The 16,928-nt window shown below is 56.9% G+C and overlaps 1 protein-coding gene across 2 annotated transcripts in view; it reads right to left on the bottom strand.

Moving 5' to 3' along the window:
• Positions 1-1,105: 1,105 nt before the first annotated feature.
• Positions 1,106-16,928, bottom strand: part of HIC2 (HIC ZBTB transcriptional repressor 2) — a 28,874-nt gene continuing 13,051 nt past the window's right edge. For both annotated transcript variants that reach the window (XM_039242890.1, XM_039242891.1), the window contains exons 2-3: positions 9,516-9,613; positions 1,106-7,791 (exon numbers count right to left, since the gene is read on the bottom strand). In XM_039242890.1, the coding sequence (XP_039098821.1) occupies positions 5,967-7,791; positions 9,516-9,541 (1,851 nt within the window). In that variant the 5' untranslated portion in view covers positions 9,542-9,613 and the 3' untranslated portion in view covers positions 1,106-5,966. The remainder of the gene's footprint in view (positions 7,792-9,515; positions 9,614-16,928) is intronic.

A 16,928-nucleotide genomic window follows, 5' to 3' on the forward strand; every position in this document is an offset into this window, starting at 1 on the left:
CCTGGAGCCTGCTTCGTATTCTGTGACTCCCTCTCTCTCTGACCCTCCCCTGCTCACGCTGTCTCTCTCTCTCCTAGAAATAAATAAAACATTAAAAAAAAAAAAACCATCAAAAACAAATGTAAAAAACATTTTTTAATTTTTTAACATGTTTTATTTATTTCTAGGAGACAGAGAAAGAGAGAGAAACAGCATGAGCAGGGGAGGGTCAGAGAGAGAGGGAGACACAGAATACGAAGCAGGCTCCAGGCTCTGAGCTGGCAGTCAGCACAGAGCCCGACGCGGGGCTCGAACCCACGAACCGTGAGATCATGACCTAAGCGAAAGTCGGACGCTTAACCGACTAAGCCACCCAGGTGCCCCGTAAAAAACACATTTAAAAGAATAAGTAAAAATAATTCAACGGAGCTTTCTCTGGTTTAGAGCAGCAATGTCCATATTCTTTTGGAGTTCTGGGGTCCCAGGTCATCTGCTGTTGTCCTGGAGCCCCTTGGACATCTGAAGTCCACAGCAGGGGTCTAAGCTGGTTGACCACCTTCCTGGCCCCATCCCTGATCTTCCTACTGGATCTTCACTCATCCTGGAATTCCCCTCTGGTAGCTGGGAGGGATAATCCACCAGAGAACCGGAACTACTGTCCCTGCCCCTGGAAAATTAAGATTTCCCTTCCTCCCCACTTTACCCTAAGCAGGACGCAGGAGCAGTCCTCAGTAGAGAGCGCTTGTCTGGCCCCAGCCGGACTCTGCTGCTCCAACAGGGGGTCCTGAGCCGGAGCCAGACCTCCCCTCATCCAGGCCACCAGGTCCCTGTTCCTATCTACATACCCACTGTTTCCCAAACTGCCTTAGGCTAACTGGGGCCAACACTGCCCAAAAGGGTGTTGACCCTATAGGGTGGTGGTTTCCCGGCCCACAGCCCAAGCCCGGGATGTACACATATGGCTATTAGGTTCCAGCCCCTGGGGCCTTTTCACCTGAAACCAGTCCTTAGGACAATAATGGCAGATGGTCCATCCTAGCTCCTGGAAGTGCCGGACATAGAAAGGAAAGCAGTGTGTTATTTAGCAGGAGAGGATGGCCACAAAACACAGAGGCCCCACACAAGGTAGTTTTCAATCAAGCTTTTAATGAAAAGATCATAAAATAACAGTTTCTCATCACTGTACATTAAGACTGCACGCTTCTGAATGGAGAGATCAGTCGTCGGTGAATTGCTTTTTCTATGACACTTGTGGGCTGCGTACCTGCAGCTCTGACCTGAATTTATCCAAACTCTCAAAGGAAGTGAACTCAATGTGAAGACGGACAGCGGCGGTGGCCAGTACAGGAGTGCGATCACGGTGTCCCTCCCTCTTCTGGGAAGGGAATAGAGTAGGACGTGATCCCGCTTCCGATTAAACAAAACGGCTATAACCCCATCCCTCCCCCTCCCCCTCGAGGTATTTGCGAATGGGCAGGTGCCCAACCTGGGGTCCCCCAAGGGGGGAAGGGGGAAAACAAGTGATGGGTGGGATACAGAGAGGCTCCCCTCAGCACCTGGCCCCACGGGGCCCCACCAAGTGGAGGGGGGGGAGCCCTGGGGATCCTCCCTGCCCCAAGTGAGGTCTGTTATGCAGCATTTTTGAGGTCAATAAATTACAGCAATAAATAGCAAGGTGAGGTAGGGGGAGGGGTTCCCGGTAGAAAACTTAAAGTGGGTGACTGAAGCTGGCGGGGGAGAGGGGTCCTAGGAAGAGGGGCCTGGGCAGCCTCCATTCCCACAGCGCACCTCCACCCCCTGATCTGGAATGTCACACTGAGGCTCTGAGTAGTTCCCTCTCCATCCTAGCACTCCTGGAGTCAGTTCACAGGTTCAGTAACATCTGCCCCAACGTGACTCTGGCGAAGAGCAAGGGCCTTGGTCCCTTTGAGGGGTACAGCAGGGCTGAGATCCCTGGTATGTTCTCTGGAGGCCCGGTGCCTCTTTCGTCCCCCAAGCTAAGGGGGCGGACGGATGCAGCCCCCTCTTCCCTGAGCCCTGCCCTCCTGGCTGCCCAGGCCTCCCCCACTCAGGACGGCTGTGGGGAGGGCGGTAGGGTCTGCCTGCCCAGCCAGCTCGGCCCAGATCGCACTCCTGCACGCGGCCCAGTCCAGTGAATACTGACGGGGTGGGGGTGGGGGCATGACAGGGCAGCCCAGCGCCCCCGAGTGGTGACGAACGAGAAATACACACACACGGTTGCGTGAGGTTCCAAGTCAGTCTGGGTCCAAATTGTTCATTTCACAGGCTGAGGTGTATGGCTATGCTGCGAGTCTCTGAGATTCTTATTTGCTTAAAGGTTCATCTTTTCTTTTTTTACCTTTTTTGCAATCCTGGAGGAGCCCTTGCGATGGCTCGGTCTGGCGGGAGCGAGCGGTGGCGGAGCCAGCCGCTCGCTCGCCCCAAGTCTGAGAAATAAATACATTCATCACTGCACAAACATATTGATACAAAAACAACACTGTTCAGAGTGTTTGCACCGTCTGTGTTGGTAAGGACCAGCCCAGGAAGCACACCCCCACTGCCAGGGGTGGGGGTGTCCTCTGGGGGGTGGGGACCCACTGGAGTCAACAGAGCTGTGCAAAGGTCCCGGCTTTTTGGCTTGGGAGGGACCCTCACATCAACCCACCACAAGGGTCACGGGCAGAGTGGGGGGCCCTCCATCCCGGGGCCCAAGCCCAGACTCGGGTCCTGTGGCCATAGCTGATGGCTACCCCCTGCTGTGCCAGCTGACCAGGACCTCTGAGGTCTGGCCAGGAGGCCTGGGGGCCAGTCAGCACCGGCCCAAGCTCTTTGGTGCCAGCTGGGCTTTGAGAGGCCCCAGGGCTGGGGAGGAGGGCTCAGGTGAATCCAGGGGGGGCCTCCAGGCCTGCCCCTCTGCCCGTGAGTCAACTCAGAAGGGCCTCCAGTGGAAGGTGGGGATTCACTGGGACTGGCCTTACAGCTGCTGAGGTCTGAAACTGTAAAAGTTTATGTAAACAATGAGATAAATATATTAGTATCTTTTTTTCTGAGCCCATTGAGGTTCCATACTCATTCAAAATGTGCTTTGGTTTAAAAAATAGGTTTTGTGAATTTGGGTATGAGCTTTTTTTTTCTTTTTTTTTTTTTGTTTGTTTGTTTGTTTATCCTCTCTTTCCTACATGACATCTGCTATTTTCTGTTTCCTGTTTCTCCGAAACATTCAGGAATTAAGTGACTAAAGCAGAGAACTGTAAGCCGCCCTTGGCCTCCAACGGCCTAATTTCCTTGTGAGGCTCTTAACACATTTCCACGCACACAATCGCAAGCACACACTCCACATGAAATCAAAGGAAAAAGAAAACAAAACCAAGTGTTGTGTTAGTCCCACCCCGCCCCACAAACCCTTAAAATCTTAAATAGGAAACTAGTGTTTTGCTTTCTTGTTAAAATACAGAAAAGTCTCGATACAATACTCAGGTGGGTACAATACTATGTCGCACAAACGTCGTTGAGTGAGGGGCCTTTGCGCCCAGTCCCTGAAGCTCTGCAAATGAATTACCTACTCCCACGGGTCACCTCATGGATGTGGCTGCCCACGGCCCAAGAGGCCACACACAGGCCAGGCGCGTGTACAATTCCACGTACAACTCCCGTGTGGTACAGACTTTGTGTCGTGTGGCTTAAGTGCTGACGGAGTGGGGTGGGGTCGGGAAGGCAGAGGGGCCTGGAAAGGACCCTGCCTCCTCACCTGACTTGCAGCAACACGAGACCCTGGGTCCAGTGTTCTGTTTCCCACCCATAGGGAAGAAGATCCAGCTTGGGGCTGGGGGCACCATGAGATGGGCTCAGCCAGGAGCCCTCACTTGCAAAACACGCCCTTCACCATTTGGGTCCCTGAACTCAGGCTGTTTCAGCTGGAGGGTGAGGGTAAAGGATGACTCCGGAATTTTTTGGTCTGAACTTAAAAGTAGAAAGGAAAAAAAAGAAAAGCATGAAGCAAAATGAAGATAAAGCTGCTGGCCCAGCCCTGTGGCTCCAGTCAGCTGAGGACAGTGGGGCCAACCACAGCGACCTTGGTCTGGCCTTGTGAGCCTGACTCCCAGCCCATGGAAGGGTCCTGAGACTGGCAGAGAAACCCGAAGGTGAGGGGTGAGGGGTGGGACTCCAGACAGGGCTGAGCCAATGGGTGGCAGCCAGCCTCTTGCCAGAGCAAGACGGGACTGCTCAGAGAAGGTGCCAAAGAAGGGCAGGTCCCTTCTCTCTGTTCCCCAGGGTGGGGGTATACATCACTTTGTCCAGTGCCTCCTCACGCCTCTGCACTGGCTGGGCAGGGCTGCTGCTCTCCTAAGCCCCAGCTCTTGCAGGCCCAGGGGACAGGACGGGGGGGGCTCACTTCCACCTCATCCTGGCCCTGGCAGGGAGCGGCAGGGGGTTGGTTCCAGGCCCCGATCTCCTATGGGGCTGGAGCACTCACCCCCCTCACCCAGGCCCAGATCAGAAGCACACGAAGGCTCCCTGACGCTCACAACACACTCTGAACACCTGCAGGGTGGACACAGCCAGCGGTATGCTCTCGGGGGGAAAGACACATGTGAGCTGACTGTGCAGCTGCAGGAGCTCCCCTCTAAGAGCACTGGGGTGGGGGGCCCAGGAGGGCCACCCGGGCCAGGAAGAGCCTGGCTCACTCAAACGTGTGTCTTCCTGTGCGCACTAACAGGAGGAAAACAAGTGTCACGGCCTCAACTGCCAGTCACCAACGTACTGTTCTCGTGAATTCAAGAGGTAGCAAAAGGTCAGAAGTCTCTCCACCTTGATTGGGAAGGAAGGAAGGAAAGCGCAATATCGGTCCACACGCACTGCACCGAACACGCTACACACACACATGCACACGCAGGCACACAGACACACACACACACACACACACACACACACACACACAGAAAATGAAAAAGAAGAGTACCGACGGCTCTGGCATTGAGTCCAGCCTCCCCCCTCCCCCCACAAATCCCAGACCTTCCAGTTCAAACATTCACATAAACGTTACACTGGTTTTTCTCTTAATAAAAAAGAAGTACCTCTAAACAAAGAATATTCCTCAGAAACTATAGGAAAATCACTCTCTCTCCTGAGGCAGCCGAGGCGGGGCTCGGGGCCCAGGGAAGCCTTTGGCCAAGAAGGGCTTCTGGGGCCTGGAGGGGTGGGCGCCCCTCGGCCGGGGCGGGGGGCATGAGGGGCAGCTGCCCCTGTACATTCAGTCTGCAGACCCAGGCTCAGCCCCAAGGGGCCGGGAGGAAAATAAACTCTTGTTGGTTTTGGTTTAAAAAACAAAATTCAAAAAGAAAAAAGGAACAGATCAGTAGGAATAACAACCACCTAGGCCCAGAGGGCTCTTTAGCTGTGGAGAGGTAGGCGGTGGGGGGCCCCCTGACTGTCCCAGTGCCAGTGAGCAGTGGCCCCTGGCTCCAGGAAGGAGGGCTCTGTCTCCTCCCCTCCAGCACCGCTCCCCAAAGAGCCAGACAAGCACTCGTGCACGCACACAGACACCGCCCCTGGCCTCAGGGCAGCCCTGCTCCTCTCCCAGCAGGAGGCCCCCACCCCCAGGCCCCCTGCTCTGACCTGGCTTGCTGGAAAGGGGCCAGGTCCCAGCGAGACCCCCATGACCCACTCCCACAGGCCCTGTAGTGGCCCTCTCAGGGAGCCTGAGGCCTGGGCGGAATTGGGAGGTAGACTGCACACCAGCAATGCGCATGCGGAGCTTGGGCCCATCGGCTTCCCTCCTCTCTCTTCCCTTGGTACAGACTGTCCATTAAAGCTCTGGGTGTGGGGGGGCTGGCTGGAGGCGCACCAGGAGCCACCCCTTCGGGACCTGGGGGTCCTGGCCCCTCCCGCCCGGCCTCCGTGCTTCTTTCTTCCTTCCTTCCGTTGGCTCCCGAAGGCGAGTCTGCAGAGGGCACCCTCGGGCCGGGGAGAAGGGTCTTTGGCTTCTAGGAGGGGGAAGTGTGCATGCGCAAGTGGCTGATGAGGTTGCGCTGCTGGGTGAACTTGCCCCCGCAGAGCTGGCACTCATAGGGCTTCTCGCCCGAGTGCACGCGCATGTGCTCGGTGAGGCGGTACTGGCGGGTGAAGCGCATGCCACACTCGTCGCAGGCAAAGGGCTTCAGGCCCAGGTGGCTCCGCATGTGGCGTGTCATGGTGCCGCGCTGGGTGAACATTTTGCCGCAGATGTTGCAGGGGAAGGGCCGAGTCAGCCAGTGCGTCTTCTCGTGCTGTCGCAGCGTGGCCGGGTCCTTGTAGGTCTTCTCGCAGACGGAGCACTTGAAGGGCCGGGGCTCGGTCGCATAGGCCGCGCTGGGCGCCGACAGGTCCTCAGCCTCCTCCTCAGCACCCCCACTGCCCGTCTCATAAGCACCCTCTTCCTTGATGAACAGCTCCTCTTCCGTGTGCGTCTCCACGTGGGCGTTGAGCTGCTCAGAGCTGGGGAAGCCTTTGGCGCAGGGGATGCACACGTACAGGTTGTCCCCGTAGGACACCGTCTCGTAGCCCTCCTGCCGGTACATGTAGTGGGTGCTGGTGTGACCGCTGCCCCCCTCGCTCCCACTCTGCCCACTGTCTTCACTTCCATCCTTGCCATTCTCCTCCTCCTCCTTGCAGGGGTATGGGGGCTCCACGTAGGGCCCACTGGGGCCACCCCCCCCAACGCTGCTGGCCAGGATGCCATTGGGAACCCTGTCCGCTAGCCCCTCAGCCTCTTCCCCTGGGCAGGGGCCCTTGGGCCCTGCTTCCCTCCTCTCAAAGGGGGACCCCACCATAGGCTCCTTCTTGCTCCATTCCTTCTTGCGGGCTGAGTGCCGCAGGCTCTTCCGCGGCTGCCCGCCGGGCCCTTCCAGCAGACTCAGGTGGTTGTCCTCAGACCCCTCCAGATCCATGGGCTCATTGGGGGTGCCCCCCAGCTCAGCATAAGAGGCACTGTTGGCAACAGGAGGGGCAGAGGCTGAGAGGGGTGAGCCGTGCTGACTGTCGCTCAGCTGGGCCGGGTCATCGGGGGTGAGGGGGGGACCAGGAGTGGCAGGAGGCAGGGGAGGGCTCTTCTTGGACAGGTCTAGGCCCAGCTCCTGCTCGCAGCCCCCACTGCTCCCATTGGTGCTGCAGCTGCCCAGGCCAGCCTCCCCGCTAGCGGGACAGATGGCCCGGCTCAGGCCATGCACACCCTCCTGGCTGGAGCCTCCGAGGAAGAGCTCGTCATCTGAGCCTTTGGCCTGGGGTAGCTCCTGGGGGGTGTGGGCCCCCTTGCGTCCATCCACAATCCCCGGATATCGTGCCTGGATGACAGATGCTGTGGACAGCCGCTGGCTCCGGGGAGGCCTCCCCATGCCAGTGGCACCCACTCGTCCGGAGCCAAAGGGCTTGCCGGCTCGCTTGAGTTTACGGCGGCAGAGGGCTGCCAACTCGGGCAGCTGGAGGTAGCTGGCGGCAGTGAGGAGAGTGCTGAAGTTGGGCTCGGCCGGCTGGTCGCTGGGCAGCAGCTTGCCTGTGTAGATGAAGTCCAGGATCTGCTGGAACACCGTGGAGCTGACCATGTCCGTGTCCAGGTTGATGAGGTTATCATGCAAGACCAGAGACTTGAAGTAGATGCTGCTGGCAGCCAGGACATTCTTGTGGGCCCGGAAAATGGAGTTCTCCACCATGATGATGACATCACACAGAAAGCCCTTTGTCCTCTGCTGGTTCAACTGCAGCAAGAGCTGCTTGGAGTGGCTGGGCAGCTCCATGTCGGGCCCCATGTCCCCTCGCCCTGCCCACGCGTACCACCTATGGGCAAGAACACATGTGGGCATTAGCCACCTGGGAGGCTCATCCAAGGGCTCAGAAACAGGGTGGGACTGCAGTGGTGTTCAGGGGGCCTCATCGGGTGCAGGACCTGGGCAGGGGCTCACTCTACCCATGGGGGCTCACCCTGCCTGAAAAAGGACACTGGCATTGGCCCCATTGCACTGATGAGAAAACAGAAGCAGAAGACAATGAAGATCACGTGATGCTAAAGAGAGAAAATGGAATGTGAATTTGGTTCCACAACCCAGGGTACCGTCTTCACACTCAAGTCAACCACATGTCCACAGGGGACTCAAAAATGACCAGCAGGGGACCGCAAAGTACTGGGAAGCAGTAGGGAATGAGGTGAGCAGAAGCTCCAGGACAGGCTCACTTCCCACATAGGCATGTATGTAGCTTCCCAGTTTTTAGGACAAACTAGAAATTGAGATTTTCAGGTTAAATCTCCCAATTGTCAAATAAAGGTTCTCTTTCCTATGCAGCCTCCACCTGTGACCTCTGCTCTCCCCTGAGTGCCTCTCAAACCACCCTAGTGGATTCCCAAATTTTCTGGTTTGCCAACATCACATTCCTATCTTCAGCCACTGCAGCCCAGCCACAGTCCCTTGCCAGTGCCTGCTCCCATCCCAGGAGGGCCCTGAGCATCCTAGCCTGGGTCTCTAGACGCTGAGCAGAGAGGGTGGCCTGGCCAAGCCCCTGGCACCAATGGGGCCCTGGGAAAGGCAGGCAGCTGGCCTTGCCAGTCTGGCACAGACACTGATGTCCTTAAGTAATAAACACACAGAAACCTCTGACCTCCACGGGAACCCTGCAGTTGGGCTTTGCAAGAGCATATACATAGGTCTCTGGGAGCAGGGGTGCTCCAACCAGGCACCCACCCAAATGAGCAGCAGGACCCAAGGCACAAGGTGTGGCTCCATGCTCCCTCTGGCCCCTCACACAGCCAACTCTGTGCTAGGCAGCTGACAAGTGTGCTTTCATGTATCCAAAAGTAACTGACTGCTGGGAGCCTCACCCTACCCAGGACTGGACATCCTTGTTTCTACCAGTGTACCCAACCCAGTTGTCTCCCTTAGGGCAGAGCCTGGAGGGATCACACCCATGTTGCCTTTCTGTAACAACACAAACACTTTCCACTCCCAGTTACCCCACACCTGCTCTGACAGAGGCACAGCCCAAATGCGGCCTCGGAACTTACCCCTAACATACATTGGTAGACACTGCCACAAGCTAGCACCCAGGGCCCAATAGGAGGCAGGAAGCACTGGCTCAGGCAACCCAGCCGTTTAAGACTGTTCAGCTGGGGTTCAAAGGCTAGAGCCCAGGTCCCGAGGGAATCTACCCTCTGTCACTCCCTGCTCCTCGGCCAGTCAGGCAGGGACAAAGAGCTCAAAGCACACCTTCCACACTGGCAGGGACACCCAAGCTCAGGGAAATGTGGTCAGCCCCATCAGCACCCAGGATGCCTGGAGCAAGGGGCAGGCCAGTGGTAGGAGGCCCTGTCCTCCAAGAGCCCGTGAGCCACAGCAGCCCCTCCTCTGCAGGCTGAGAGCAGTGGGCCCCAACCTCCCCTCCAAGCTACCCAGCACTGCACACACACAAAGGACCAGGCTGGGAACTGCAGGGCTGTGTGGGCAGCCCAGAAAGCCTTCCCTCACGCCTCCCCCTCCCTCCATCCTGCCAATTCCCTGTCCCCAGCCTACCGGAGTGCCAGGGGCCCAGAAACCATGTGAGCAGCAGCCAGTGGGGGTGGCCTCCTTGAGCGCGTGGCCTCCCTGGGGGTGCATCAATGCCTGGTCACCTAGGGAAGAGAAGATGGACAGGGTCACCCAGATACAAATCAGCAAGGGAGGGAAGGAGGGACAGCGAAGGAGAAGGCACGTGGTGGCCCTGGAGCCCTCACTCCCAGGAAGGTCTGGGGTCTCTCTGGGTGGGACACGAGGAGTAATCAGGCAGGGGACAGTGGCCATAGTGCCTGACTGTCAGGCCCGGTGGCAGGGAAGGTCACAGGTCTGAAGACCAGGGCTCCACCCTCCTCCCACTCAAGAGATTTAGGGTACTCCAAGAGGCCACCAAGGCCTGTCAGGGAGCTGGTGGCAGGCGCAGAATTCCATAATTCCTGGCAGGCAGGCTTGGTGGCAGAAGGTCTGGGCAAGGCCCTTCCCAGGCTGGCCACATTTACATAACAAAAGGTCAAAATTGGAGGCCCTAGTGCAATGGGCTATTTATAAGAACCAGTCTCAACCGCTTCTGGCTCTCCTGCCTCCTTCCCTTCCTGAGCTGCCCTCGCAGCCACCCCCCCTCCCTGCCCAGAGGGCCCAGCCCCCTCCTGCCCAGCCCAGCCGGACCACATGGCCTCCCCTTGCAGGAGTTTCTGCAGGCCAGGCCTTTCAATACCAGCCCGCCAAAGCAGCTGGTAGCAGCAGCCAGATGTGGAGGGGCTCCTGCTGCCCACCCCACCCCCCAGAACTGCAGGTCCCGAGGGAGGGGGAATCCTGAGATTCTAGCTTTTTGCACCCAACTCAGGCAGGTCTGGGCTCCCTTGGAATGGAGCCAGGGGTGGGGGTGGAGGCCTGCAGCAGCCCTAGGCCCATCCCTGCCTGCCCTTCCCCCACCCCCAGGGCCAGGGAGGCTCAGCAGGTCCCTCAGGAATGTGACCAGACCCGGGGTGCGGGGTGGCTGGGAGGCCTCAGCTCCAGCCTGCCAGCTGTCTCTCTCTGGCCCTTAGCACAGCTCCCCTCTCATGGGGTGGCTCAGGGGTGTGGGGGAAGTGGAGAGGGGGGAATGATTGGTCCAGGATCCCACCCATGGCCCAGAGGGCAGCAGAACCAGCTCCGTCGGTCCAGAGACCTGAGAGCATCTACATTTAATGAAGGCAGCCCAGGCCCCTTGCCTGTGTAAAGAGTTCAGGCTCCCCTGCCAGGTGTTACCAGAGATGGCCAGCACAGAGTAGAGTGCCTGGCTGTCAGGCCCTTGGGAAGGGAGCGGAGACCACCTGGGCGCTGGTGAGAGCAGGTGGGACAGGGAGCCACAGCAATGTGTTCAAGCCAACCAGACACCCACCATACAACCAGCCAGTGCCTGCTCCCCACCAGATCTCAGGGCAACCCAAGGCCTGCTGGGGCATCCACACAGTGGCCTCCGCTTCACCGTGTGCCAGGCCCTGCAACTAGAGACTACTTGCCCTTGTCGGAGATCAGTCGAACTACAGAAATCCAGGCAGAGAGCAGGCAACAGAACAGAACTTGGGGGCCTCCACAGGTACCCTCTGCTCCAGCCCTGCCAGCCACTTCACAGCCCCTAGAAGGCACAGTGACTGACCAAGGCCTCCCAGGCTGGGTCAAACAGGCCTCCTCTTGAGCCCAAACTGCCCACAGTACTGAGCAGACTTCGCTGCACCCTCCACCGGGTGGGGGCCCAGTGGAACTGCCTGCTGGGAATTCACAGCCAGCACAATGCCACCCTACCTGCCTCCCATCCCAGGCTGGGCCAAATGTGGGCCGCCACTATGTCTGTGAAGGGCGGGTCCCCCTTCTGCAGGGCCAGGACCCTCGCAAGGCATTTCTTCTTTTCTTCCCAGCAAAACAGCAACAATAGAGTTCTCTGCCCTACTGCTCAACATAGGGTGTGCAAGCAGCAAGAGCCTAAGACGGAGAAAACACAGCCCGGGGTGGGGGGGGAAGGGGTTGCCAAGTAACTAGAAATGTGGCTGTGGGGCTGGCCCAGCAAGCTGGCAGTGCAACACCCCACTGGGTACAGGGGCTGGTGCTCAGCCCTGGCAGAAGCCTGCAGGCTGGGATGAGGATACTGCCTGGCACCAGCTCCTGGCACCCAGCAGCCCCCTGGCAGCAGGCCCAGGCAGCGTGCCTATCAGCCCCAAGGATCCACGCCCAGCTCAAACCGTTGCCTGCCAGAGCAGTGGCCATAGAAAGCCCAGGATCTGGGGCAGTGGGATAGTCAGGGACTCTGAGGCTGAGATCTGGACCTGGTGAGGGTTGGGGGTATGGGGTATGGGGTGGAGAGTCCCCGGCTAGGCTGACCCCAGCAGGGAAGGGCAGGAGAAACACAGTCCCTGGGGGAAGGCCAGCTCTGCCTCCTTCCTTCTTATGAACACAAAAGCTGGGGGTGGGGTGGGGGTGGTAATGTACGGACAGACCTGGCTGTTAACACCTGGATTACCTTTCCCAGGTCCTTGTTTACAAAATGGTCAACACCCACCTACCTACTTGGGCTGTAACATTTTCTTTCCTTCCCCTCCAAGTCCCTGCCACAGAAAAGCCAACAGCAATCCACACGTACACACAGTGAAGGCAAGGCCAGAGCCCAGATATCCTAGACTTTTAAAACACACATCCAACTAAGGGAAGGTCAGGCCAATAGAGCTGAGCCACAGGGAGCTCCCTTGCACCTGTCTGCTGCTCTTTACTGTCCACCCTCCTCAGCCAAGGCATGAAAGGCCCAACCAGGCAATGCCATCCAGTGGAAAGAAACATCTTGGGGGGCATAAACACCCAATCAATAAACAAGATTATCTCAGGGAGGTGGGGGGGGGGGGTGGAAGTACAGGGAAACTATAGTTTCTGTATATTCATTTCTGTAATATTCAAAATTTGAAATAAGTATACTACTTTTAAAATCCCCCAAAAAAGAAAAAAGCAGAATTGATGTATGAATACACATAAATCTCAAAATCATGATGTTGAGTGAAGGAAACCTTACATAAAAAAAAGTACAGACTGCAAAATCCCATTTAAATCAAGTCGTAGAACAGGCAGAACTAATCCATGGTAGAAACAAAATCACAAGAGCCTGTAGATAGACGGTGAGGTGAGCACTGTTTGGGAAGGGGCATGAGAAACTTTCTGGGCCTAGGGTGGCTCTTTATTTTGATAGGAGTTTGGGTTAAGGTTAATGAACTCACTGGTCAAAACTCAAGGGATCACCAGAAATTTGGGCACTGTTATATGTAAAGTTTACCTCATATTGAAAAAAAAATTCCAACAAAGAGGGAAAGATGTTTCTAAAATTATGCCCTTCTGAGCAGCCCACTACCAGCTAACATTCACTCATCCTGGGTGCATAAGCAGCAGCTCATGAGGGCAGAGTGAGTGAATAGTCAAAGCCCTAGGTCAAGGATACTGACCTGAAATTTCCCACCCTGTTCCCCGCTCCCCCCAGCCCACCAAACACACACCAGCCAAAAAGCCAATGAGGATGGCAGGAGGCAGGGCCCATGGCCTCCTGACCGCTGGAGTAGCACCCCATTAGGAGCCCCACTTGCCCATGACCCCAGGCAGTCTACAGGGCCTCAAGGGCTCATGGAGAAGCTAGGATAGGGCCACTTCCAGGCCTCCTTTCCTAGCACTCTATAAAAAGCAGGAGAGCATGCTCTAGCCTAGCGTTTCAGAGGCCATGAGAGGTTTTAAAATGAAACTGATCTTTGGTTAAGCAGAGAGCACAGGAGAACAATTCCAACCACCTATCTGATTGGAACTGTCCCAACTCAGCCTGGACACTCATCGTGTCCAAAGCCTGAGCTCCAGGAGACCTGGATATTCAGAACTGCTCTGGTCTGGGATGCCTGCCTGGCTCAGGTGGAAGAGCATACAACTCTTGATCTTGGGGTCATGAATTCAAGTCCCACACTGGGTGTAGAGATCATGTAAAATTCAAGAAGGGGGCACGGGGGGAAGAACTGTCCTGGTCATTCAACCTCCAGTGGTGTGGTGCCCTCTGGAGACCGGTCAGGCAGCCTCACCTCCCTGGGGCCTGGCCCCAGGTGCTGCGTCCCTCCTAGAGAAAGAGGAGCACATCCACACCCATCTCCAGCCCCCAGATAGGGGTCAAACCCAGGGAGTGTTTCACAGCTGGCACTCCTGACCCCTGTGAGCAGTATGCCCCAGAAAAATGCTGTCTGTTCTACTCAATGCCCGACCTCCTGGAGGCAGGAACAAGCCCCCTGTCTGCACTCCAGATACCACTGTGGGCACCTTGACTGAAGGCCTCCCAATTTCAGAAAACTTCTCCACCTCCCCTTCCAACCAGAAGGGTGGACCCTAGAGAGAAAGGCGAAGGACAGGGAAAGGGGGACCACCTGCTTTCTCCCCCTGTGCCAGCCTCTTTGCCCAGATCTCCTGGAAACTTTGTCACCCCACCTCCCTCACTGATGGCCCTCCTTCACTTCCTCAACTGGGACTTCTCACAAGAGTCCTGGAGCTATGCTGGAGGACAGGAGGAGCTCTGTCCAGCCCACCCCAAAGCACCTAACAGGAGACCATCTTTTCTCCTTAACCACACCTGGCCAGAAGTAACAGGGATACAGGAATCTTTCAGCCGCCCATCGCTCAGAGTTCCACTGCCAGATAGGAGGTACAAAGGGTGCCAAGCAGAGGGGCACTGCTGGGCAAAGTACAGCCAGCAACAAGGCAGCTTCCATACCCACAGGGGTTTAGCTCTTCTGTGTCAGAGAGGGCATCAAACATACTGGCTACTGTTCCCAAGCCTGAATCTGAGGTCAGCACTGGCCTTAATCACAGCAGACCGGCACTGGTCACCTGGTGCTCCAGGTATGGTACTAACAAGTGCCTCTTCCCTGAAGGCCTGGCCCCGCCCAAGCTGCAAGAGAGCAGCTTGAGGGCATGGTGGAGACAACCTGGAAGGTACAAGCAGCCCAGGATCCAGAAGAACGAAGGCCCCGCCCCCAACCCACAGGCCAGCTCAGCAGACCAGAAGCCCAGGACTGCATTCTCCTGTCCCCATGGCCTGGAATCCTCCTCCATACCCCTCTTCTCTGTATTTGTCCATGAAGTCTCTTCCATCCCCTTCACTGGCAGCCTCTCGCCCCTTCACCACCCACCCAGAGAGCACCTCAACCTACCTCAGTCCAGGAGACAGCAGCCTGCCTGTGGGGAAGACTAAGGAGTTATCTATCTCTATCTCCAGGGACAGATAAGACGACAAGGTTCTGGGGGTTAAGGAACTTGTTCAGAGTCACAAGAGCAAGCAGGTGGCAGGATGAGGGCTCAAAGCCTGATCCAGAGCCGCTGTCAAACTGTCCTTACCCCCACGAACGGATAGCATGCACCTCCCATTGCCAGGCAGAGTGCCACATATGGAACACCGCCCTCCATGCAGAGCTAGGAGGAGGGATTTTGGTCTGCACCTCCACCCTCACCTTCCCCTGCCACCACCATCCACGTCCTCATCATAGCAGGGCCTCAGCTGGGCTGCATTCTCTTGACCTCAGTGTATAAGGTCAGCCCAGCTCCTTTACTGCCTCAGGCCAGTGAGAAGCTTCTGGCTAGAAGCGACAAGGTGGGGCCCCCATCACACAGCCTGCTTTGGTGCCCAGGCTGCGAATGCTGCTCTCTGGGAACACCCGTGGCCTCCATGACCTCTCTGGCCTGCTCCTCCAGGCATGGGCTGCTGATGGGTGGGACTCAGTGCTCTGGGCAAGCCCAGCCGTGTAATCTAGCCCAGACTTGGATGCCAGCCAGCAGCTCCTGGCTCTTCTCCCAGACCATCCTCCTGGAAAGCAACAGGCTCTGCGAATGCCAGGAGCCCAGCACTCCCTCCAACACGGCTTCTACGAAATAAACGTTTGGGTTCCACTGAGTGCATCAGTAGCACGATGATCCGGGACCCAGTGTTGGCATCCTTCTCTGCCCCTCAGGCTGGCCCTGTTGCCCGCCCACCAGCTCACCCTGAACAGCAAGGCAAGCGGCACCCACCTCAGCGGGACTGAGTCTGTCCTGAAATCCCTTTGGGCCTTACTGAGGACCCCATGCTGCTTGTAAAGGCCAAGTCCTGCCTGGGCCCTGCCCACCTTCGTCTCCGTACACTCCCATCTAAGAGGTGGGCCAGCTCCTGGGTTAACAACACGTTGAGGAAAAGGCTAGTAAGTGCTAGTGTGAGGAGAGGCCTGGCAGGAAGCTCCACACTGCACAGGCCCTATGGCCTGCAAACGTGGCTTCTCCAGGGCAGCCTTGGGTCCTCTCCCTCCTTCCCCCAGGCCTACAACCCTCCCATCGCTCCTGGCTTTGAAGCCAACCAGAAGCAAGGCCAGGATGGTCTTGGGAGCCTGCAACTGGATTTCCTCTGGGGCTCGGACACGACTGGCTACCTGGCACCAAAAAAGGCACAGGACAGCTTCCCAGTGGAGGGTCAGGTCTGGCAGTGTACCAAGCCAGGCCAAGACCTTAAGTGCCACCTGGGCGAGGCAGGTGAGCACTGCTCAAAGAAAGGAAAGAGCAATTTAAGATTATGATTATTAGTACAAAAGCTACACTCACCTCCAGGCTCTCTGTCCCTACTGCATTCCCTTCGGGAAGGACCTGAGCTATTGGGGAGAAGCTCACTGGCAGCGACGGAGGAGCCTGAAGGCATGGAGCACCCATGGGGTGGACTGGCCAACAGGACACCAGAGCAGGGGGACATCTGTCATCCCCACCAGGCAAGGAGCAAGCAGCAACCACCAGGGGCTCACAAGAAATGCTGCTGCTCAGCCTTCAAAACCAGAACTTGCATTTGAACCTCATGGGACTCACATGCACATTCAAGTCTGGGAAGTGCTGAGGTGGGTTCTAAGCTTTCTACTGCCAAGAAAGCCCAATGCTCTCCAAGTAGTAAACGCTAAGCCTAAGCCGATGGGTGTCAAGAGGAAGGCGATAGCTCCCAATGGGAAGACGTTATTTCCTAGATAAACAAGCCCAGAGAGTGATTAATAAAAACGGTGGACCCGGAACATGAGGCAGCAAGGAGGAGCCTGGTCACCAGGCATCTATGGAGGCAGGACACAGCTGAGGGCAAGGGCTGCTGGGCCTGGCTGGTAGGCAGAGGCCTCAAGGGAGGAGAGGAGCTAGGACAGCACAGTGGTAAACAGGCAGAAACTAAAGAGCTAAAGGTCACCCGGAAAGCCTGGGCAGCCCCCCTGGAAGAGACTATCACCATCATCTCACCTGGCCCAGGGACACCCTTCAGATGAGGTAATTGAGCCCCAGAGCAAGACACAGCTGAGTCACATAGCAGCAGCTGCCAACCCCATTGCTCACTCCACAATTTCAAAACCAATCCTAGTAGGCATAATAACAAGTCTTATAACAACTAAGGACTCTGAA

The sequence above is a fragment of the Hyaena hyaena genome, unplaced genomic scaffold, assembly GCF_003009895.1.
Source record: "Hyaena hyaena isolate Hyena2069 unplaced genomic scaffold, ASM300989v1 scaffold_219, whole genome shotgun sequence".
Lineage (NCBI taxonomy): Eukaryota > Metazoa > Chordata > Mammalia > Carnivora > Hyaenidae > Hyaena > Hyaena hyaena.